Source organism: Mercenaria mercenaria, chromosome 7 (genome assembly GCF_021730395.1).
Source record: "Mercenaria mercenaria strain notata chromosome 7, MADL_Memer_1, whole genome shotgun sequence".
NCBI classification, from domain to species: Eukaryota; Metazoa; Mollusca; class Bivalvia; order Venerida; family Veneridae; genus Mercenaria; species Mercenaria mercenaria.
In genome coordinates, this window is record NC_069367.1 from 54,252,264 (window position 1) to 54,277,698 (window position 25,435).

General features: G+C 35.8%; 1 protein-coding gene across 1 annotated transcript in view; it reads right to left on the minus strand.

The window, feature by feature from the left end:
- Positions 1-25,435, minus strand: part of LOC123554137 (5-hydroxytryptamine receptor 2A-like) — a 48,442-nt gene that overhangs the window by 16,416 nt on the left and 6,591 nt on the right. Inside the window, exons 2-3 of the mRNA XM_053548416.1 lie at positions 13,165-13,230; positions 12,026-12,401 (exon numbers count right to left, since the gene is read on the minus strand). Coding sequence (XP_053404391.1) covers positions 12,026-12,293 — 268 coding nt within the window. The 5' untranslated portion in view covers positions 12,294-12,401; positions 13,165-13,230. The remainder of the gene's footprint in view (positions 1-12,025; positions 12,402-13,164; positions 13,231-25,435) is intronic.

The following is a 25,435-nucleotide window of genomic DNA, read 5'->3' on the forward strand; positions in this document are numbered from 1 at the left end:
GAATAAATTTTGTAGAGGTCCACTAGGCCATACTACATGTCAAATATCTAAGCTCTAGGCCTTCTGGTTTATTTTTTTTTTAAATGAAGATTTTTCTGTGTACAATCAAGTAAAATAGAGAAAAGTGGAAACTTCACAGGTCGCTCAACACGACAAAAACGAAAATGTTGCAGGCTCGGTTTGATTGATGGACGGTAGTGGAAATGCATACTACCGTTCACGCCCTCTAGCCCCGGGTTGAGCAGAACCCAACATTTACACATGCTAAAAGTACAAAAAGCAATTTAGAGACATCCGCAGATGTATTCAAACGGCGGTGAACATGGAACCTTCAATGATACACGTGTTGAGGCGTGTAATTCCATGAAGAGCGGCGTCTGGTCCCCAGATAAAATAATGGGTTTGCCCCAAACGAGAAAACAATGGGCAGAACTAAACAAACTGGAATTTAGGAAGGGGATCTGAAAGATTGAAATATAACAGCCCTGATTGAATGTACGGGGAGACTTTTTACGGCAAACAACGCTGCTGTGATAATAAAATAGAGAAAAGTGGAAACTTCACAGGTCGCTCAACACGACAAAAACGAAAATGTTGCAGGCTCGGTTTGATTGAGCCTGTTCATGGACGGTAGTGTAACCCAATGGGGCGGGGTCAATCTGATCCCGGGGGTCATAATTTGAACAAATTTTGTAGAGGTCTACTAGGCAATGCTACATGTGAAATATCTAAGCTCTGGGCCTTCTGGTTTATTTTTAGAAAACTTTTGAAGATTCAAGTGACCCCTGGGGCGGGGTCAATTTTGACCCCGGGGGTCATAATTTGAACATTTTTTGTAGAGGTCCAATAGGCAATGCTATATGTCAAATATCTAAGCTCTAGGCCTTCTTGTTTATTTTTCAAAAAAAAAAATGAAGATTTTCCTATAGAAATCTATGTAAAATCAAGTGACCCCTGGGGCGGGGTCAATTTTGACCCCGGGGTCATGATTTGAACAACTTTAGTAGAGGTCCACTAGGCAATGCTACATGTCAAATATCTAAGCTCTAGGGCTTCTGGTTTTTGAGAAGATTTTTTTAGATTTTCCTATGTAAAATCAAGTGACCCCTGGGGCGGGGTCAATTTTGACCCTGGGGGTCATAATTTGAATATAATTTGTAGAGGTCCACTAGGCAATGCTACATGTCAAATATCTAAGCTCAAGGCCTTCTGGTTTATTTTTCAAAAATTTTTGAAGATTTTCCTACTGAAATCTATGTAAAATCAAGTGACCCCTGGGGCGGGGTCAATTTTGACCCCGGGGTCATGATTTGAACAATTTTAGTAGAGGTCCACTAGGCAATGCTACATGTCAAATATCTAAGCTCTAGGGCTTCTGGTTTTTGAGAAGCTGTTTTAAGATTTTCCTATGTAAAATCAAGTGACCCCTGGGGCGGGGTCAATTTTGACCCCGGGGGGTCATGATTTGAACAAATTTGGTAGAGGTCCTATAGGCAATGCTTCACACCAAATATCTAAGCTCTAGGGCTTCTGTTTTTTGGGAAGAAGATTTTTAAAGTTTTTCCTTTCGGTTGCCATGGCAACTAGAGTTCTGCATAGAATTCAATTCTTTGAACAATTTTTGTAGAGCTTCATCCAAGGAATATTCCTGTGAAGTTTGGATGAAATTGGCCAAGCAGTTTATGAGGAGATATCCTTTAAATTAAAAGTTTACGGACGACGGACAACGGACGCCGGACAGTGAGTGATCAGCTCATCCTGAGCCTTTGGCTCTGGTGAGCTAAAAATACCAAAATGTCTATATCTAGAACAGTTTTCTCTAAGTCTGTTGCATTAAATCTCATTCAAGTATCAGCGTATTCATTAAAGGAACAAGATAACAACATCAGACGTAATTAGCATCGATATGCAATTTCTTCTGAATGGAATGGCTATTATGTTAAAAATATTTTTTGTCTGCACCTTTTATACCACGAAAGTCGAAAAGCATACGTCCATGGAAACAAGTAACTGATTGCTGCTATTAAATGTTTATCATACAATAAAAGGATTTGAAACTGTATTTTTTTCGCAGTAACGATCATGTAACATAAACATTGAAAATACATCTGTATGGTAACGTATCTTTTTAAGTGGCATCTGGGAATATATCAACAAAAATTGCGAGCAGATAAATATACTGTTTAAGTTTTCCATGAGAGTTGATGTCGGCTGTATGTGAGAGTCGCTAAAAACATGTACATGTACTAGTTAACTCATTTTTACAATACAATATCCAGTATTGTCAAAGAATTCATATAAATCCGTCGGAAGTATTTAACTCCGTTCCTACATGAAAAGTCACCTAGGTTATATAATACAACAATTACGTGTTTTGATATAATCTAAATAAGTAACGTATGTAAGATTAAGCTGCATCTGGCAAAAGGATGCACTTTAAAACATCTTCCATGAAGAATTATTCAAATATCATTAACTTTAGATATGCTTGTTAACTAAGCACTGAAACTTCATGCTCATTTTGTATCTATAAAAGTTTTTGTCAGTCTAAGTGCTATAATGTAACGTAGGTTTTAAATGATAAACTAAACAAAACATAATATACTCAGGAGCAGACAATGTCACTTAATCCAAACAAAACAAAATGCAGAGGTTTTTTGTGTGTGTACTAAACAAAAAAGTAACAATTGTAAAGAACTATTTCCAAGCAAGTAATACAAAATGTCAAGGTGCAAAAACTATTTTTTTTTAAGCTGTATCAGTTTTGACCGTAGTCAGCATCAGTATAGATAAACCATAAGCATCGGACTTCCTATTAGTCATTTATATAGACATTGTCGTGGAATGTTCAAACTGAAACAATTTGCACTAAACTTAACTCAAATATAGCATTGTTGAGACGTATATCGTACTATCTGACAGATGAAATGAAAAAGTTATTCTATAATGCATATATAATGTCAATATTTGATTATTGTTGTACTGTATGGTATCAAGGAAATAAGAGCTCTTTAAAGAAAATAATGGAAATTCAAGGTAGAGCTGCATGAATAATTTTGAATAAAACGTTGCAAACAACAAAAACTGATATGTTGAAAGAATTTGGGTGGATGTCATTTAATGGAAGATGTAACTTCCACACGGACTGTCTTATTTACAAAGCTTGTAACAATTTAGCAGCTTCATATATTCTGAAATTTTAACCTTTTCCAGCAATGAAACAAACAATCTAAGATTTGCTGCTCATAATGACATAGTTATACCTAAATATCGTACAAATTATGGTAAAAAACCTTTTGTTACAATGGTGCAAATGTTTGGAATTCAATACCAAATGAAATTCGCTCCACATGTTCTCTAACATCTTTTAACAAGAGCACCACCTTTCGGGTGCTGACGCTCATCTGATTTTTTTTTGTATAATAGAAAAATTGTCCTACCCATGATTTTCAAGTCCAAAAAGGGCCATAATTCTTGCAAAAAGCAGGATGGAGTTATGTTTCTTGATGTACAGAGTTAGCTTATGATGGTGAACAAGTGTTGCAAGTTTCAAAGCAATAGCTTGAATAGTTTAGAAGAAAAGCTGACTTAAATATAAAACTTAACCAATAAATCTGATATTTTCTAAGTCCAAAAGGGGCCATAATTCTTGCAAAAAGCAGGATGGAGTTATGTTTCTTGCTGTACATGGTCAGCTTATGATGGTGAACAAGCGTTGCAAGTTTTAAAGCAATAGCTTTGATAGTTTATGAGAAAGGCTGACCTAAACATAAAACTTAACCAAGAAATCTGATTTTCTAAGTCCAAAAGGGGCAATAATTCTTGAAAAATACAGGATGGAGTTACGTTTCTTAATGTTCAGGGTCAGCTTCTGATGGTGAACAAGTGTTGCAAGTTTCAAAGCAATAGATTTGATAGTTTAGGAGAAACGTTGACTTAAACATAAAGCTTAACCAGGCAACTCCGACGCCGACACCGATCATGTGATGACAATAACTCATCATTTTTTTTTTAAATCAGATGAGCTAAAAAGAAATATAAAAAGTATATCTTGCAGTTGACTACCTAAAGAATCCCTTTGTTTATATCGGCTGAATTATAACTATGCCATTATAATATGATTATTATAATTGATTGCCTAAATGAAAATTGTGTAAATTGGATACTTAAAGGCAATATCTATTTTTAGGGGTATTTGTCTTAGAATGAATGTGATATTAATAAGGATGAATGTGATATTTAATTAGGTTATGTGACAGTTTATTTGGTTGTTGTTGTTTTTCAGAAGGCCACATTTAAACTTAAGATGTATCATTTGTACTTTGTACTGATCTATATTTTCATGTGCTACCTTCTAAAAATAAAGATGTTATTATTATTATTATTAAATTAATTAATCGCATCTATAGACTGACATTGTCTCAACGTGAATAGATAAAGTGCATGACCTTTGACCCTAATTTCAGACATTTTTTTTTCTTCTATTTGTCATGTTCTGTTATAGAATTGCATAAATTCTAAGTAATAGAAAGAGCATTGAAACTCGAGGGTAAACGATTTGTACGAGGGGGCGTAGCCCCCAAGTATAAATCGTTTACCCGAGAGTTTTAATGTTCTTTCTGTTTTGTATCATAGCCGTCCATATATGGTAGTTGTAGGCGTTCCACATTGCCATATACAGCAGTTCAAATGTGTAAAGCCCAGGTAAAATAAACCAATGCTAGAGCAGAAAATCAATAAAATACACTTCGCTGTCTACTTTTCCAGACACGCTGGCACAATTTCCTATCCAACAGTGCGGTAACTAGCGTGTGGGTATTTAATACCTGCACACTTTTAGTTACCGCACCCTGTACTCAGTGTATACGAATTACCTGCACCAAATTTGTTAAGAAAAAACACCAAGCTATGATACAAATGACTAAAAATTAGTTTCATAATACATTTTATGGGGAAAAAATCCAGAAAAGACGCGAGTACATTATTGAAATATAAGCTACACAGAAAATTCGCAAAAGCAGAATTTCATAGCATGATTATTTGACCCCTCTAATTTACATAACTGTTATACTATTGGAAACGACTATCAAAGTAAGCTTCAACAAATAGTATTGTCTTCGGGCATTAATATGTCAGCCCTCATTGGATGCTTTCTAGGGCACTTTTGCCGCTAAAATCATCTGACTAGTATGGATAAGTCAACAGCGGCCGTTATGACCGATTTAACGAGTAATATCGTTAGTTTCTTTCATGCATATTTGATACACAATTATTTACCGTAGTACTGCAATATTACTTTGATAGTAACTATTTTTGTTTTTATGATACTTGGATGTCATATTGCTGTTGGAAGTTATTATTGTACGAAAATGTTGATGAAATCTTATAAATATGTAAATCTTCCTTGGTAACTATTTTTACAGTATCAATATAGTTTCTGTAAACGACATGTCAAAACAGCAAACACCTCTCTATATATAAAAGCACATGCTTTCTCCTATAGAGCAACATCTCCTGTTCAAAAATTTTAGGTCATTTAATTTCAGTGGTGTCTGCAGTAGACAGGTTGAACTATATTCAACTAACCAACCTTTCAGACTGCCAATGTATTCTCAGAAAATGACTATTGACTCTCGTTGTAAACTACTGACCTGGCTTCGTCTCGCGGGCTTAGCGCAAAACCGTTGTAACTTATATGAAATAAAGAAGGGGTACAACCATTTTGCATAAGCCCACGGCTCCCTGATGGTCATTTTTTTTCTTGACTGAAACCTCAACCAATTATTAAATGAAATGTAGATATTTGTATATTTTGAACTTCTTGTGTGTGTGTCACTAAGGGGTGTTTCTTTCCCTAAATTTTAGCATATGTATCACATGCTGTCATTTTAAATGTTTGTAACTGAATGTAATTATCATATATTCTCATGATTAAATGTAAACAAATAGCAATGACTTCTTTGTGGAAAAAAATCAAAGGTAGATCTATCAATATTCAATTGTTTTTGTTTTTTATAAAGAAGATTTTGTACAAGGATCGAGTTACCTTGAACTAAAGAGGGACACGACTTTTCAAGATATGACCTTTGACCAAATTGTGGACTGCATATGAAAGGGAATTACAAATGACTAGCATATAACAAGAGCTGTCTCCATAGGATGACACATGCCCCCGATGGCACTTTGAATGAATAGTTATGGCCGATGTTAGAGTTTAGGACCTTTGACCTACGGAGCTGGGTCTTGCGCGCGACACGTCGTCTTACTGTGCCACACATTCATGCGTAGTTATTTTAAAATCCATGCATGAATGACAAAGATATGGACCGGACACGCCCATCAATGCACTATCATGAAAAATGACCTTTAACGTCTAAGTGTGACCTTGACCTTTGAGCTACGGACCTGGGTCTTGCGCGCGACACGTCGTCTTACTGTGGTACACATTCATGCCAATTTATTTGAAAATCCATCCATGGATGACAAAGATATGGACCGGACATGCCAATCAATGCACTATCCTTTAACGTCTAAGTGTGACCTTGACCTTTGAGCTACGGACCTGGGTCTTGCGCGCGACACGTCGTTTAACTGTGGTACACATTCATGCCAAGTGATTTGAAAATATATCCATCGATGACAAAGATATGGACCGGACACGCCCATTAAAATGCACTATCCTTTAACGTCTAAGTGTGACCTTGACCTTTGAGCTACGGACCTGGGTCTTGCGCGCGACACGTCGTCTTACTGTGGTACACATTCATGCCAAGTTATTTGAAAATCCATCCATCGATGACAAAGATATGGACCGGACACGAAAATTGCGGACAGACAGACCGACAGACGGTTCAAAAACTATATGCCTCCCTTCGGGGGCATAAAAAGAGCAACATATGTGCCGCATATGAAAAGCGCTATTAACTGAAAACACATAAAACGAGAATCATATAAGTAGCGTATATGAGAGTATCTAGCATACAACTTTCATGTCGGTATCATATCCATATGATATCCAAGGACATTCAATTTGTATAAAAAATTATTATGCCAATCATTTCATATGAAACTGATGAAATTGCCATATAAGTATCATATCCATATTATATCCAATGACATTCAATTTATAAAAAAAAGCATAATTATGCTAATTATTTCATATGAAACTGAAAAAATTGCCATATCAGTATCATATCCATATGATATCCAAGGACATTCAATTTGTATAAAAAATTATTATGCCAATCATTTCATATGAAACTGATGAAATTGCCATATAAGTATCATATCCATATCCCAATGACATTCAATTTGTAAAAAAAAACATTATGATGCTAATCATTTCATATGAAACTAATAAAATTGCCAAATCAGTATATATCCATTTGATATCCAAGGACATTCAAATTGTATAAAAATTATTATGCTAATCATTTCATATGAAACTGATAAAATTGCAAAGTCAGTATTCTATCCATATGATATCCAAGGACATTCAATTTGTATAAAAAATTATTATTCAACTTTACAATATTACACACTGTATTAGATCAATTGCAAACATCATATGAAACAGACAGAGCTAATACAAAACATAACTGAGCCAATATGAGAAAAACAGGGCCAATATGAGAAAAACAGGGCCAATACGGAATTCAAGCATTTTGATTGGTTCAAAAGAGAGGGCCAATACGGAGAAGCCACTTCCGTTAGATTTTTAAATGACGCCATTTTGTTTTACATCAGAGTTGTAGATTACATTTTTTTCACATTTTGACAAAAAATCATCCAACATGTTCATTTAATAACCAAGTATGACTGAGCGGAATGTATGTCTCTTCAGAGATTACAACGATACTTTCCCTTATTTTGGTATTGCGTAAAATGCAGGTGTTTCCTGTCAGAAATTCTGGCAGCTGTCAAGGAAAATAATAAGAAAATATTGAAACTCAGATTAATTAAAAGGATGAGACTTATCTTTAACAGACATTTTGATAGTGTGGACTATTTGTGCAATGATAAATAGCGATTCAAATGCTGGAAAGTGGATGAATAAATTGGCGAACAAGAGTGTCAGTTGTGAACTGCAAACAATTTCGGATAAGAATTAAACGAGGCATGGGACTATATAATATGTGCTTGGTTGGTTGTATTATCTTGATCAACACATATGTGTATAATTTTGTGTCTCGTTGCTTGCAGCTTAAAAGGAAATGACCTTTAAAGCAGTTTTTTTATCACAGTTCAAATGATAAGATACTCGCTAAAGAAAATAAATAGGAATTCCAAAAAATATGGTAAGTTCTAGTTACTCTTGATTATGTAGCATTAAAAATATCTCTCAGAATTATTCTCAAGTACCTACGTACAACTCATTCTGTTTTACTGGCGAAAATGATCTTGATTTCTAAAATACGTCTAACAGGAGCTGTCTGATGACAGCGCGCTCGACTATTCGAAGAATTGATTGAAGAATGGGGTCAAAATATTTCCACGGATATTCAGACAAAAGAAATAAATAGATTAGACAAACAATGTTCCTGTATTACTTTGATTTCGATAAGTCTTGCACTAAATGGCAATATATGAGGCAATTTCAAAGTCCAAAAAGGGCCATAATTCAGTCAAAATAGTTATGTACTCTTGCCTACAGATGGAAATCATAATGATAAACAAGTGTTCAAAGTTTAAAAGCCATATGTCAAATAGTTTTGACAAAACATGGACTTGTATGAAAACAGAACCAATTTCAAAGTCCAAAAAGGGCCATAATTCAGCCAAAATAGATGACAGAGTTATTTTCTCTTTCCTACAGATAGAGACTATTATACTAAACAAGTGATAAAAGTTTCAAAGCCATATGTCAAACACTTTACAAAAAATATGAACTGGTACGAAAAACTTAACCAAGATTTCTAAGTCAAAAGGGGCCATAATTCAGCCAAAATCCTTGATGGAGTTCTGTACTCTTGCCTATAACTGGCCATGGTGATGGTAAACAAGTGTTGAAAGTTTCAAAGCTTTATCTTAAAAGACTTTGTCAAAATATGAACTGGTACGAAAAACTTAACCATGATTTCTAAGTCAAAAGGGGCCATAATTCAGCCAAAATCCTTGATGGAGTTATGTGCTCTTGTCTATAACTGGCCATGATGATGGTAAACAAGTGTTGAAAGTTTCAAAGCTTTATCTCAAAAGACTTTGTCAAAATGTGGACTGGTACGAAAAACTTAACCAAGGTGTGACGCCGACGCCGACGCCGACACCGACGCCGACGCCGTGGTGAGTAGGATAGCTCTACTTATTCTTCGAATAGTCGAGCTAAAAAACTTGTCAAGATTTTCACCTCAACGTACATAGCTGTCATAAGGTAACTCACAGAGTTCTTACGGTGTTACCGTCAACAGTTGAAAGTTGAATAATAATATTATCATTAATCAAGCGACTTCATATTGGCCTAGTTATTTGTCCTCGGGCAATCGTATTGGCCCTCGGCCTACGGCCTCGGGCCAATACGACAACCCTTGGACAAATAACAAGGCCAATATGAAATTGCTTGATTAATAACATTATATTACTATGCCAATCATTTCATATGAAACTGATGAAATTGCCATATAAGTACATATCAATTTGATATCCAAGGACATTCAAATTGTATAAAAATTAGTATGCTAATCATTTCATATGAAACTGATAAAATTGCAAAGTCTGTATTATATCCATATGATATCCAATGACATTCAATTTGTATAAAAATTATTATGCTAATCATTTCATATGAAACTGACAAAATTGCCATATTAGTACCATATCCATATGATATCCAATGACATTCAATTTGTATAAAAATTATTATGCTAATCATTTCATATGAAACTGATAAAATTGCAATGTCAGTATTATATCCATTTGATATCCAAGGACATTCAATTTGTATAAAAAATATTAATACGCTAATCATTGCCATATTAGTACCATATCCATATGATATCCAATGACATTCAACTTGTGTAAGAAATTATGATGCTAATCATTTCATATGAAATTGATAAAATTGCCAAATGAAAATCTTAAATTGCTACCATATGCTTAACATATTCGGCTCTTTTTTATGATTAGCATATGAAAGGTCTTCTATGAGAAGCATAAGAGAAGCATATCAGTTTCATATGTGGTGACATTGCCTGTGTATTAAAGCTGCACATCCGTTAAAGCTGCACATTGATTCTATCAGCTACATTTGTTTGACACTTTGATACCGGGCATAAATATACCATATAACTGAGATAATTCCTAAGACAAACAAGAGCATCGCCTTGCGGGTGCAGACGCTCATCTGATTTTTTTGTCTCTGTATACTGTCCTACCATGATTTTCTAAGTCTAAAAAGGGCCATAAGTTTTGCAAAAAGCAATGTAGAGTTATGGTACTTGTTGTGCAGAGTTAGCCTTTAATGGCAAATAACCGCTTTAAGTTTTAAAGCAATAGATTTGACCGTTAAAGAGAAAAATTGACCTAAACATAAAACATAACCAAGAAATCTGATATTTTCTAAGTCCAAAAGGGGCCATAATTCTTGCAAAAAGCAGGATGGAGTTATGTTTCTTGCTGTACAGAGTCCGCTTTGGATGGTAAACAAGTGTTGCAAGTTTTACAGCAATAGCTTTGATAGTTTAGGAGAAAAGCTGACTTAACCAAGAAACCTGATTTTCTAAGTCCAAAAGGGGCCATAATTCTTGCAAAAAGCAGGATGGAGTTATGTTTCTTGTTGTACAGAGTCAGCTTCTGATGGTGAACAAGTGTTGCACGTTTCAAAGCAATAGCTTTGATAGTTTAGGAGAAAAGCTTACCTAAACATAAAACTTAACCAAGAAATCTGATTTTCTAAGTCAAAAAGGGGCCATAATTCTTGCAAAAAGCAGGATGGAGTTATGCTTCTTGCTGTACAGAGTCCGCTTTGGATGGTAAACAAGTGTTTCAAGTTTTACAGCAATAGCTTTGATAGTTTAGGAGAAAAGCTAACTTAACCAAGAAATCTGATTTTCTAAGTCCAAAAGGGGCCATAATTCTTGCAAAAAGCAGGATGGAGTTATGTTTCTTGTTGTACAGAGTCAGCTTCTGATGGTGAACAAGTGTTGTACGTTTCAAAGCAATAGCTTTGATAGTTTAGGAGAAAAGTTGACCTAAACATAAAACTTAACCAAGAAATCTGATTTTCTAAGTCCAAAAGGGGCCATAATTCTTGCAAAAAGCAGGATGGAGTTATGTTTCTTGTTGTACAGAGTCACCTTATGATGGTGAACAAGTGTTGCAAGTTTTAAAGCAATACCTTTGACAGTTTAGGAGAAAAGTTGACCTAAACATACAACTTTACCAGCCAACACCGACGCCGATCAAGTGATGACAATAACTCATCTTTTTTTTCAAAAAATCAGATGCGCTAAAAACGAACAACTTAAATGAAAGTGGATTTGTAGGCTATTGCTGTTCGGCGATATAATGTACGTGTAATTTTCTCATCTGACAACTTTAAGTTGATAAATGATCAAAAATCTTGATAAGTGCTTAGTGCGTACTCTATTCGAGTTAGATATTGTTACGGCATGCCATCTGAATGATGAAAAGTAAAGCTGCTTCTGTTTCTAAGTCCCCAGTGTCCCACGTTTAAGTGCATTGCTTCGTCAAGGTTTTAGCAAATTTCAAATTTTAAAACGTGTACAGTTATATATATATCATAATTTATATGATAGTGTATGCTGGAAAGTTTTGGTTAAATGTATCATTTCTTCCCCCGAAGAGCATTGTTCAAACGCAAAAATCAGAGATATTTCATAGATATACCAAGTCATATCGGTAAACCATTAGATCAAAAAAGAATTCCAGGGACTGGTTGCCGATCCAGTTCTGATATACAGCAAGCATTAGATGGGATAAATTTAATCTGTGAAAGTGTGTGGGTGCAAGACAGTTCTTCTACTGAAACCCCTGGTGTGTCTGACAATACATAAATCGGTACACTTACCTAAAAATTCATTGAGAATGCTGAACGGCCATACGATAATGCAGACGAGAAGGTCCGTGATTGCAAGTGATAACAGGAAGTAGTTGGTCACGCTCTGTAGACGCTTTTCCATAGTAACCGCCATGGAAACCAGAATGTTTCCCGCCACGCCAAATATCACCAAGGGCAGCAGCAACAGTACCTCCCAGTTATGTTGTGGGGCGATCTCGCCGCCAGACGACGTATTCATATCGATTTCATATCCAAAATATGCAGATGATCCGTTCATGAGTCACTGATTTGAAGAAGGGTCCTGGTCAATATTAAATACCCAGAAGCACTCGGATGGACAGCCCTTAAAAACTGGTCCTTGGAAAACAGTAGGTCATTGATACATCTGAAATGTTCAATAAAGAAGTTGACCAGCTGCGAAAAGATATGGTAATGTCTACTTTTTATGTTTCCATATTACTTCAATTCCTAATTTCACTAACAAATATGCTTAAAACGTTCGAGTAAATTTTTATTCCGGCCCATTCGTGCAAAGCGCAATAAAATAATACAACAGTCGTCTGATACTGGATTCGTATGCAAAACAGACCAACAGTATTTTCATACAGTCTGTAAGAAAGCATCTGTATTACGTAAGAAAATAAATACTTGTCAAAAATCCATTACGCTAACAACATTACGCGGTACAGATAAATCCTGTCTCATAATGAACACATTTTCAGATTATCAATTACAAACATGCGTCACTTTCACCCAGCGGATTTTGCCAGTGAATCCTTGAACCTACGAAGTAAATTCATTTCTCCATATATCTTATCTGCTAATGATAATGGTTATATTCCTGCTTAAAAGTTAATTTATTTTGGTATTTTTATTACTACTTTCCTCTTATTAACAACGACGTAAATATCTGAATGCGGTCACTGGAACAGTTTCAACGGTCATTTAAACCATCGGCAGAATCATTTCGGACTACCATTATCATAAAATGTTGTTTTAAGACCCCCACCAGTGCAACATACGGAGATAATTGGGGTATGAAATATTAACATGGTTTCACCTGGTCAGTTAACCACGTGATCAAATTAGGTGGATGGGTAGATAAATACTTATTTTTCGGCAAATTCTGAAGATGTTTTTCAACTCACCTTGCAGCGATGAAAACAGTCCTTATGTCTAACGACGGGGTGATTCTACTGAACTGTAAGATCATTCTGTAAGGAAAAGTAAATATCAATAACATATAATTTAACATAACATGAGATATCTAAATATTTTTCAAAACAAGGTCATGTTGAACTTACCTAGACAGACCATGCTACGGAAAGCCAAACAAAATAAGTTTCGTATTTGACCGAGTTAAATTACAAGAAATTAAATGGATAATCAAAATATTGTTTCTTTAGAGACAGGATAATAGAAATGAGCCGTGTCATGAGAAAACCAACATAGTGGCTTTGCGACCAGCATGGATCCAGACCAGCCTGCGCATCCGCGCAGTCTGGTCAGGATCCATGCTGTTCGCTAACAGTATCTCTAATTCCAATAGACTCTGAAAGCGAACAAAATGGATCCTGACCAGACTGCGCAGATGCGCAGGCTGGTCTGGATGCATGCTGGTCGCAAAGCCACTATGTTGGTTTTCTCATGGCACGGCTCAAATAATTTCTTATTTTGCATTTCTTGTTTTGTTGTCTCAATTTTCGTTTCGACTTTTCAAAATCACAATTTCAAAATTTCATCTTTGTACTTTCGACTAAGACTTATCTGCTTATGATTTTTTAATTTATTCGAAACCATCAAGCTTTAATAGTGCAGAAACCTCCCAACCAACTCAGCATGATAATATGCAGTAGTAATGAACATGAACTTTAAGACCTGCTCCAGTCCTACCTTTCAACCTTAAATTGTCACTGAAAAAGCACGAAAATCTTGACTATGAACAGTGACGCCTGTCAACATAGAGTGCATTTTATATAAAATTCTATATAAAATACCTGTGGTTTTGCATGCTAAAGCGTGGCTCGTGGCCGTTAACTGCTACCTATTGTAATCATGGGTTGCATACACACAACAGAATTTGAACAGCCGCGGAGCAGGACTTTAAAGTAATTGACCATTAAAGGCCACGTACTTCCGTGGTATAATTCAATATTCTTCGGACGTAAATACAGCTAAAAGCGCATGTGACTTTCCTTAGAAACCGGTGAATGCTGAATCACAAACTGAGGATAAGCAACTAGCCAATTATCATTAGGAGTCCACTACCTCAGCCCTTACCCTGCTCAATTTCTATAATGAGATTGTCCATCTTTCAATTTGGACAGTGCCATTAACTGTTAAAAGGGGTGCTTATCAAAAAGATACTGCCTGAATGGCGAACAATGCAGATCATAAGGGTTAGTACTGGCAAGGGGCAGGTGAATCGATTTTTAATCGAATTTTCTTCAGGAACTGAACTGTGTGAATTACACGTTTATATTTATACATCGTTTTATCGTATAAAAATCTTCGCAAAGCTGGCTCAATTAAATATATTCCATTAGAAAATAATAATTGATCGCATCTGTCAAAACAGGAATACCAAAGTTCTATCATTTTTGTTGGCATAAACAAAAAAGTTGCTTAGGCTACAAAAAAAAATGTTAAAATGGTCAAAATGCCTTTGCTTATAACGAGGCTGATGCATCTTCTTTATTATGAACATCAAATTAATATGATCAATATAATATACTACTTTCTTGTTAAATCTTACTTTTGATATAACTGTTTTCTCAAATATCTGTCAGTCTGTCTACTGATTAACAGAGTAGAAATTATTACTTAAACCATTGTTTTCTATTATCTTCCTTTATGACTGTAACTGTTCAGGTTCACGTGCAATATTGAAATTGATATCTTTCTGACCATGTAACTATGCGTATTCTCCATTTGGATAGCTGCTGTATTCGTTTTTGACATCAAACTAAAAACATTCTGGAACTTTCAGTCTTATAGACTCGACAATATTCATATCATTGATAACTGAAACAAACACTCACGCACACACATCACTGGCAATAATGAAGATTTGTCATCTTAACGCACAAAAAATGAAAAAATCAAAACATAATAAGATTCCACGCCTTACGATGCCGTCTTACGATTGACTATGGCAAATTTATATATCAAACATGCGAAGAAATCAAAACGAGTAGCCTACATGGGCCATAATAATCATAGATCCAAAATTAAAGTGGGGTAATTGTTATTTACATTTCCCAACTGATACTTACTAATACGTAAACATATAACTGGCAAGGTTTTGGAGAGAAAAATAGAAGAAAATATTGTAACAAAAATTTGTTCCATGATAAGGGACGAAATGCAATGAGAACTGTAGGTGATGTTTTTAATATTCATATTTTTCCTTGCTTATACACAAGTATAATGAGAAATGTATTGATTTGACATTGCATGTCTGGTTACCTAAAATTGTCAACTATTTTCTAATAATAACAGATATTATATAAATTAAAGAAGACAGAAGATAACAACTGCAACGAAATTAAAGCAAGGCCATCCCCTGCATTTGGACTTATGCTAGGTGGTTTTATACTCGCGTTATATCTTTTAAAACTATTGCAAAAATTAGAATTTTGGTAAGTGGAGGTGCACAACTTCACATTCTGATAAAATGAAATTGTTAAATATCAGGACTCTAGAATATATAGTTTTAGAGATAAGTGCAGCACACAATTAGGTAAGAAGCATTACAGACATACATACACACACAAAAACAGAGAGACTCACAGACTGATGAACAGATATTATGGCTTTAAATTTAAGAAAGAGCCTAATTGTGTTATAGTGCACACTGACACAGGTATGCTGAATGTTGAGTTGCGTACAAGTTGTTGCCGTAGAAATAGGCACCTTTATTGCTAAAAATGGCAGTATATGCTGAAAACATAGGACAACTAATTACAAAACTAATTTTCAAAGGCGTCAAAAAAACTGAAAATTGCTCATTTCTTCAAGGTCAATGTCACAAGGGGACAGGACTCACCCTATGGGGTGTAAAGTGAGTTTTTGAACCACCCTACAAGGTTTCAAAGCAATATATGTAACGGTTTTTGAAACATCGTAATATTTGTGAATTTTCAAAGGCGTCAAAAAATCTAAAAAATGCTAATTTCTTCAAGGTCAATGTCAGCAGGGGGCCAGTACACACCATGTGGTGTAAAATGAGTGACTGAACCATCCTACAAGGTTTGAAAGCAATGTATGTAACAGAATTTAAGAAATTTTCATTTTTTTGTGAATTTTCAAAGGCGTCAAAAAATCTTTAAACAAGAGTGGCAGACTTTCACAAAATACGCCCGTCATCGAACTTGGCCTAATTCAAGGGCCATAATCCAAGAGTGTCTGGCGCGATTTGGCTGGTTATCAAAACTGGCAGAGATATTATGCCCATAAACATTGTCAGCAAGTTTGGTGAAGATCGAGTGAAAACTGTTCGACTTGGAGAGCGGACAAGGCTAAATTCCTAGACTTCGAGTAATTGAAGGGCCATAATCCACGAGTGCCTGGGGCGATTTGGTTGGTTATCGAACTTGGCCGAGATATTTTGCCCACAAACATTATCTGCAAGTTTGTGGAAGATCGGATGAAAACTGTTCGACTTAAGAGAGCGGACAAACTTGGTTTTGCTGTAACTGTGTGATTCCAGCAGGTATGCAAATTTTGATTCCATACCTCATGTTTTTATTTCGATGAAAATGAGATGTGAAACCAAAATTTGTAGTCCTGTTTGGCGCCATATAACCTATACTGTGTTGGTGCGCCGAAAAACCCAAATAAATAAATAAATAGAGAGCGAACAAGGCTAAATTCGCAGCTTTTCAAGTAATTCATGGGCCGTAATCCAAGAGTGCCTGAGCGATTTGGCTGGTTATCGAACGTTGCCGAGATATTATGCCCACAAACATTGTCACCAAGTTTAATGAAGATCGTATGAAAACTGTGAGATTTAGAGTTTAGAGGGCGGACAAGGCTAAATTTGCAGATTTTGAGTAATTCAAGGGCCATAACCAAAGAGTGCCTGGGGCGACTTTGCTGGTTATCGAACTTGGCCGAGATATTATGCCAACAAACATTGTCGCCAAGTTCGGTGAAGATCGGATGAAAACTATTTGACTTAGAGAGCGGACATGCTTTTGGAAGCCGACCGCCACGGGTGTTTACATAATACGCCCCGCTCTTTCAGAGACGGGCGTATAAAAATGCTTCTCTCTTCAAGGTCATATCATTAGAGGACCAGAACTCACCATGGGGTGTAAAATGATTTTTTAACCGTCTTACAAGGTTTCAAAGCAATATATGGTAAGGCTTTTGGGAAATTGTCATTTTTGTGAATTTTCAAAGGCATAAAAAATTCTAAACCTGCTAAGGATTTCTTCAAGGTGAAGGTCACTATGGGACCAGGACTCATAACGGGGTTGTAAAATTCGTTTCTAAATCATCCTACAAGGTTTAAAAGAAATATATGTAACGGTTTTTGGTTATTCTCAATTGTTGATGCCGTCCCCGTCGCCGCAGCCGCCGGATCCAAGTTATTCTCGCTTCCACTAAAAGTGAGCGAGACAAAAAAGTGTTAAATGGAAGTAATGTTAACCCTTGCGACCATTAACTTTTACCCTAAAAGAAAAATTGTATTAGTCCACAAATTAATGTCTGGAAATCTAGAGTTGCAAACAGATTTCCAATATTTGAGGGGAGGGTAACCTGGGTAGAACCGTCGACCTTCCGTAGGCCAGCTAGATGGCTTCCTCACATGCAAGAATTCTTTATACCAAGCGGGGATTCGAACTCACAGCGGGGATTCGAAGTCAGCGACTTTAAAACACTCGGCCAAACAGGCCTCTCCTTGACATTTGAGCCACTGACAACAAGAACAATAGGGATTTTCCCCTAGTATGAAACCTTTGAAAGTCATAGCAAAGCAACGATAGCAAAATTTAGGTTCCTGGGGCCTTTACCTTTAGAGCTACTGGCCCAAAAAAATGATCAATGATCTTCAACTGGTGATAAAAAGTTCTGGTGTAAAGTTTAAAAACCATAGCAGTTAGTCCGGAAACGAAATGGAATCGCGTCTGGGTTATTCGAATGGTTGTATATATAATTATTCTAGGAAAATTTATTCGGTCACCAAAACAGACTGGGGCAAAGACGGGATACGAGGAAAAAGGAAAACAAGAAAAATACCACCTTATCTTAAGCCAAATCGTTCCACTTTATATAAAATTCTAGTATCAATGCAAAAATAAACAGCGAAAATTTATTTACGAAATGGAAGTCAATGCTATATTTTCTAAAGCAGTCAACTCAATTTAATTGCACTATACAAGACAAAAAGTGTATATTTTAGAGAATATGTTTTTTTGAAATAGCTAAAGCTAGTTATAATTAGCATTTCGAGCGTGGCCAGCTCTCAGGGGGAAAGATGCGAAAAGTTTAAAAGAGACACGGTGGGTAGGTCAAAACCGGTCTGAAGATTGTGGTTATCGTTGAAATCGCTCTTGTTCCATGGAGAGAAGTTTGTTATTATCTTCCCCATATATTTTAAGGATGAAACGGTTAATTTAAGTCATTGCAAAAGAAACACTAGTTAAAAACAACAGATTTCCGTATTTTCTAAAACTCTATTTAATTGTATCAATATGGACAAAAATCCTGAACCGGTTTCTCTGCGCATTAATACTGGTCACATTTTGGATGGCTCTTAGGAGTTGCAGGTGCCATATTTACGCCGAGTTTGACTGAAATATGTGATCTTCCGTGAAATGCATTGTATAAAAAGTATCTTCGAAACATGGTTTAATGGCAAATGCCCTAATTTCAGACAAGTTGCCGGTGAAATAATAAATAGTTATTACCGATATGAATTTAAAGCAAAGCAACTTTTCAACGAAAAGCATGCTCATGTTAATGATTTTCAACGTATTTCATTATAGCTTATCGTATTTAGTCTATAGTTGAATTCATATTTTCTATTAAAACACGTGAATAGTGGCATTTATTCTAAAAAAAAAAAACGTAAATAGCCAAACGGTATTTCTTAAGGAAAAATATATTAATATGATAGAAATGTAATAAAGCTACATACAACGTATACTTTCAGCGAAACTTCAAAAGTTTTCCATTGTAGGCATCCAAACACATCTTTAACAGCAGTTAATTTTTCCTGTGTGTATATATAGCTTTAGTATTATAATATATCAGTAAATTAATAATTGACGTTCATAACCAATTTGCACATTATTTTTAGTTATCGGCTTGGTAAATTATTCCAGTATCAGACTAAACACATCTCCAATATACTCCAACGTGAAACAATAAGAATCCAAGATATGAAAAATATATTGGCAAACAGCGCAGCATTTTTTCACACAGCTGCGCTGGAGCTGTCAATCGTACAGATCTATAGCAACGAGTGTTCATCTCCCCTAGTACTGCGATAGACTTTGCGCCTTTAAGCATAAAATTGTCAATAAGCCACTGCAATAATATCTCAGCGGTCAGAAATTACATGCTCCGGTTGTTGGTCTAAATTCTAACAAAATGTATGTTAATTTCATTCCTTCTCATATGAGACATGAATTTGACTAAATAATAATTCAAACTCGAGTTTCATTAGCAGAGAATTTCTGTCTCTAAAAAAACATCTGTTTCAATTCCAGTTCAAATTTTTAAGTATCTTTTGACCTGTGAATAATAATAACATGTAAATAAGGATGCCCTTTGTATGAAAATGTTTTCATTATTAAATATACCACAAGTTGAAAACAATTGCCAGTAGACAAGTGACAACGACCGTGCAAAAAAAACAGTAGATGGAAAGGGGAACTCACATACAGACTTTTTTTCGGGAAACAGAAACAATATGGAGAAATAAAAAAGTTTATTGTTGGGTTTAGTGTCACATGAACACAGTTTATTCCAGCTTTTGATAGTGGAGGAAGATCCCAAAAGACTCTCGGAAAATTGTTTCAGGCACGGACAGGAACCTAGGGTGACCGTCCATATGCCAGCTGAATGATTTCCTCACATCGAAGTTAGCAACGATAACCGATCGGTCACGGATGCCCCTAGAGACACTGGAAATGATAGAATGAGCATGATAAAAACATGTTTAACAAATTTTACTTTCAGAGGTAGCGGATGTTGGTAGTTGGGTGTAATTATGTTGAGTTAAAAACATATAGTGACACAGAACAGTGCGACTGAATTTTAACAAACACTGTTACCATATCTGAACCCAACGACCTTGACCTTTGGGGTACATGTGCCTTATCCAGAATATGCATGAACCGTATAAGGACTAATCTCGTGTGGAGCTTTATGATACTATTTTAGGGGCAAACGTTCACACGATAAAGTGAAACTGAAGACATGAAAAGAGATGGCGGCGTGTACATCTGTGCATGTACAATAACCTTCCTACTTAATCCAACAGTCGAGTTAAAACTTAAAAACTGGAATAGAAAAATGGTGAACTTCGCAAATAATCCAAGAACTAAATATCTTGTGACATAACTGAACCTAAATTTCAAACCAACGTGTGTCGCAGCGACGGCACCAAAGTCCAGTTACACCGTATGCAAAACTTTCCGACAGCGCGGTATTTGCGTAGGCGTAAATATATGTATAGAGATTTGGATAGCATTCAATAAAAGGTCTTGGGTTCAAATATATTTACTTAAATCTTTGGCTTATGGAATTTATTACTTTATTTAGTGACGGATGTATGAAATGTTTCTCATTATTTTGCCGTTATAATGGTACTTATATGTAAAGCAACACTTCAAAATTATTACATTTTTTCAATAAAGAAAACTTTAGAAATATCATAGCTTGGCCGTTAATTTTAATATTCACTTCTTCAGCTGTAAAGTAGTTTTTGTTAATATAATACGTTGAATAATCAGCCGGAAATAATAAATTTCAAACCAGTTTACGCAAGGTATCTTATTGTTAGTTCACATGATGAAAAAAGTAAATCTGTGCAAAATTTGCTCGACAGCAAATGTAATTTGTACCAGATCCTACAAGGTACGTGCGTATGGTGTACTTTGGTTCAAGAGTCGTAAACATTGCTATTGCGCGGGTGCAAATCTAGCGCTGCACAAAATAAATTAAAATAGTCAGTGTAACGGATTGTGCTCAAGGTATTCTTTATAAGAAAAACAATTTTTCTCTAACATTGTGCCAGTTTATGGCATTTTCAATAACGTAAGACAATTTTGTCGAAAGTAGCTGTCGCGACATAATTTTCTATCAATTATCCTAACTCTTGAATGTAGGCTAGTTTTGCCCTGTTTTCCCATTTTCTACTCTATCTGCAAACAAATTACACATTTAAACTGTAATAATATGTTCAATTTTACCTATGACTGCTAGAAATTAGCTACAAATGTTTATTTAAAGAAATACACCCAAAACAGTGAACATCTGACATTTTTGTGTTTTATCCATATTTACAGCAAAATTGCAATAAAGTAGTCACTTTCTATCAAATTCTAATCAAAGTAGCACATTTCCACCCTCATCTGGCCAGATTTCAATTTTTACCTATGTTCCTTTATAGGTTACAACACACTAAATAGATGCTCTTTCTATATACAACTGACATATTTCCAAAGGCTGTAGCACACATCAGGACCTATTTTAAATGTCTAGAACTTACATTTTCCTGAAGAATGTTGTCAGTGCTGAATAAAAAACAAAAGAAAAGCGAAGGTCATATTTGAAGCAAGAAATATATTTTCAGCCGGTCAAACACACAAACTGCAAAATCAGCTAAAAATGAGACCCCGAATTCTGTCATGCTATTATTTCATTACGAAAATGTTACCTACATGTAAAGCATAGATCTGTCACTTGATTGCAAAGAATTTCAGAAAAATAGTTTTTCAGACCAAATAAAATGAGGACTATTTGAATCGGCCATTATGATAATACCAACTATCAGTCCGACATACCTACGTTGCACGGTGTTTAAAACTGAAATATGCCTTAAACTAGTATTTCCTGGCGACATTTAAATTGTTTTAGTGCGTTCAACAGTGATATTTTACATAATGCCAACTACGCATGTTTGTGAACTTTAAAAGAAAAAAATTACATGATCAAAATAACACGCTCACATTCCATCGCTGAACACCAACAAACAATGTGGCAAATCAAAGCGAAAATTGACCGTATTTTTTATTTTGTCCTCGGGGAATATTGGTCTCAGTTAGGAATCGAACTCGGGACCATCTGATTCACATTCCTATGCTGGGAGTCCTGAACTATACACTGGTCTTCGTTAAACTAGAACACTTGTTGATGAGCAAGCAAATGTCCAGGTTTATTATATACTTATATAAATTCTATCAAAAATAAGGTTTGTACTTCATAAGTAAATCTGAACAGGCAAAAAAAAGTCCGTATTGTTCCCTTTGTATTGTCTGTTGCCGGACTATGCACAGTTCTATAAATAGCGCACACAAAAACTTCACTCATTTCTATTTTAATGATAACAAAACAAACAAGAGGACCATGATGGTCCTGAATCGCTCACCTGTTCCCACATGACCCAGTTTTGGGTATGACGTCGTTTTTTCTATTATTTGACAAAGTGACCTAGTTTTTGAGCTCATGTGACCCAGTTTTGAACTTGACCTAGATATCATCAAGATAAAAATTCTGACCAATTTTCATGAAGATCCATTGAAAAATATGGCCCCTAGAGAGGTCAAAGAGGTCAAAAGATTTTTCAAATTTTAGACCTACTGACCTAATTTTTGACCGCAGTTGACCCAGTTTCAAACTTGACCTAGATATCATCAAGATGAACATTCAGACCAACTTTCATACAGATCTCGTGAAAAGTATGGCCTCTAGAGAGGTCACAAGGTTTTTTTTATTATTTGACCTACTGACCTAGTTTTTGACGGCACGTGACCCAGTTTCAAATCTGGTCTAGATATCATCAAGATGAACATTCTGACCAATTTTCATGAAGATCAATTCAAGGGTATGGCCTCTAGAGAGGTCACAAGGCTTTTCTATTTTAAGACCTACTGACCTAGTTTTTGATCGCAGTTGACCCAGTTTCAAACTTGACCTATATATCATCAAGATAAACATTCAGACCAACTTTCATACAGATCCCATAAAAAATATGGCCTCTAGAGAGGTCACAAGGTTTTTCCATTATTTGACCTACTGACCTACTTTTTGAGGACACGTGACCCACTTTCGAACCTGACCTAGATATCATCAAGATGAACATTCTGACCATTTTTTATGAAGCTCCATTCACTAGTATGGCCTCTAGAGAGGTCACAAGGTTTTTCTATTTTTAGACCTACTGACCTAGTTTTTGACCGCACATGACCCAGTTTCGAACTTGACCTAGATATCATCAAGATGAACATTCACCAATATTCATACAGATGCCATGAAAAATATGGCCTTTAGAGAGGTCACAAGGTTTTTCTATTATTTGACCTACTGACCTAGTTTTTGAGGGCACGTGACCCAGTTTCAAACTTGACCTAGATATCATCAAGGTGAACGTTCTGACCAATTTTCATGAAGATTTTTTTTTTTAAATACATGGCCTCTAGAGAGGTCACAAGGTTTTTCTATTTTTAGACCTGCTGACCTAGTTTTTGACCGCATGTGACCCAGTTTCGAAACTGACCTAGATATCATCAAGGTGAACATTCTGACCAACTTTCATAAAGATCCCATGAAAAATGTGACCTCTAGAGTGGTCACAAGCAAAAGTTTACGCATGCACGGACGGACGACGGACGCTGCCCGATCACAAAAGCTCACCTTGTCACTTTGTGACAGGTGAGCTAAAAAGGTGGAGGTATATAATAAAAAGGTCATTACAACATTAGCTAGATCTGGAATCGTGGATTTCGCAAGCACGGATCACACAAGGCGCTTGCGCGCCTCGTGAGATCCGATCTGACAAAATCCACTTGAGCCGAATACAGCATCTTGTATCGATTTACCTATATCACAGTATCGGAACTGAGCCCGCAGCTTTACTTTGAGTTGAGACTCCTCCCAAAGTAAACTTGATACGTTGTCAAGATACGTATATGGTAAGTTATGAACTGTCAATTAGACTACAGAAAACATCAGCCGGCTATCTCGACTGAATATGCGTACAAAGATTAGCTAAGATGTCCGATGGGTAATATGCCATGCCATATCTTAATTTACGGGGAATATGGTGAAAAGAAACAAATTCTTCAAGAAACCACAAGGGGATCACTGTCAAATATGACTGTTTGTTCATAGTAGTAAACTACGCAAAAATATGAGCATGAAGTAAAAAGCAGCTATTTAAATTTGTTAGAAATGGTCCCCAGCCTAGCCAGCAGCATCGTTCAACCAGCTTATCTAGTTCATCGGATAGATTTATTTACAAAATTGACATCTGACTGATATCACTGTACCAATAGGTTTTTTGCCTGACCGACATCTTGTCGGCAACACACCGGTTCGATATCTGTCACGTTTATCCGTCTTTGGTCCGAACATTCCCAATTCTGATTTGAAAGCATAGCAAATTTTCATAAACCTATTAAAACAAGAGCTGTCGGAGGACAGCAACGCTCGACTATTCAACAGCCTTGTCAATTGAATGAATAACAAAAGCTGAAAAATGGGCAAAATTTTGTAAAGTTCAAAGTAGTTATTGAACCTCTGCACTGCATGTTATATCACGACAGTGAACACGTGTGTGAAGTTTCAATTCTTTCCCATTAGTGGATACACATACAAGAACTTAACCAAAAACTGCTAAGTCGAAAAAGGGGCATAATTTTGTAAAAATGCAAAGTACAGTTATGGGACCTTCACAGTGCATGTTATATCATGACAGTGAACAAGTGTGTGAAGTTTCAATTCATTACCATTAGTGAGGGTACTGAGATACCAGCTTACACTCAAAAACTTAACCAAAAACTTCTAAGTCGAAAAAGGGGCATAATTTTGTAAAAATGCAAAGTGCAGTAATGGGGCCTGCACAGTGCATGTTATATCATGACAGTGAACAAGTGTGTGAAGTTTCAATCCATTCCCGTTAGTGAGTACTGAGATACCAGCTTACATTCAAAAACTTAACCAAAAACTGTTAAGTCGAAAAAGGGGCATAAGTTTGAAAAAAAAGTAGAGTTATGGGACTTGCTTAGTGCATGTCAGATCATGACAGTGAACAAGTGTGTGAAGTTTCAATCCATTCCCATTAGTGAGTACTGCGATACCAGCTTACATACAAAACCTTAACCAAAAATTTCTAAGTCGAAAAAGGGGCAAAATTTTGTAAAAAAAGCAAAATAGAGTTATGGAACCTGTGCAATGTAAGTC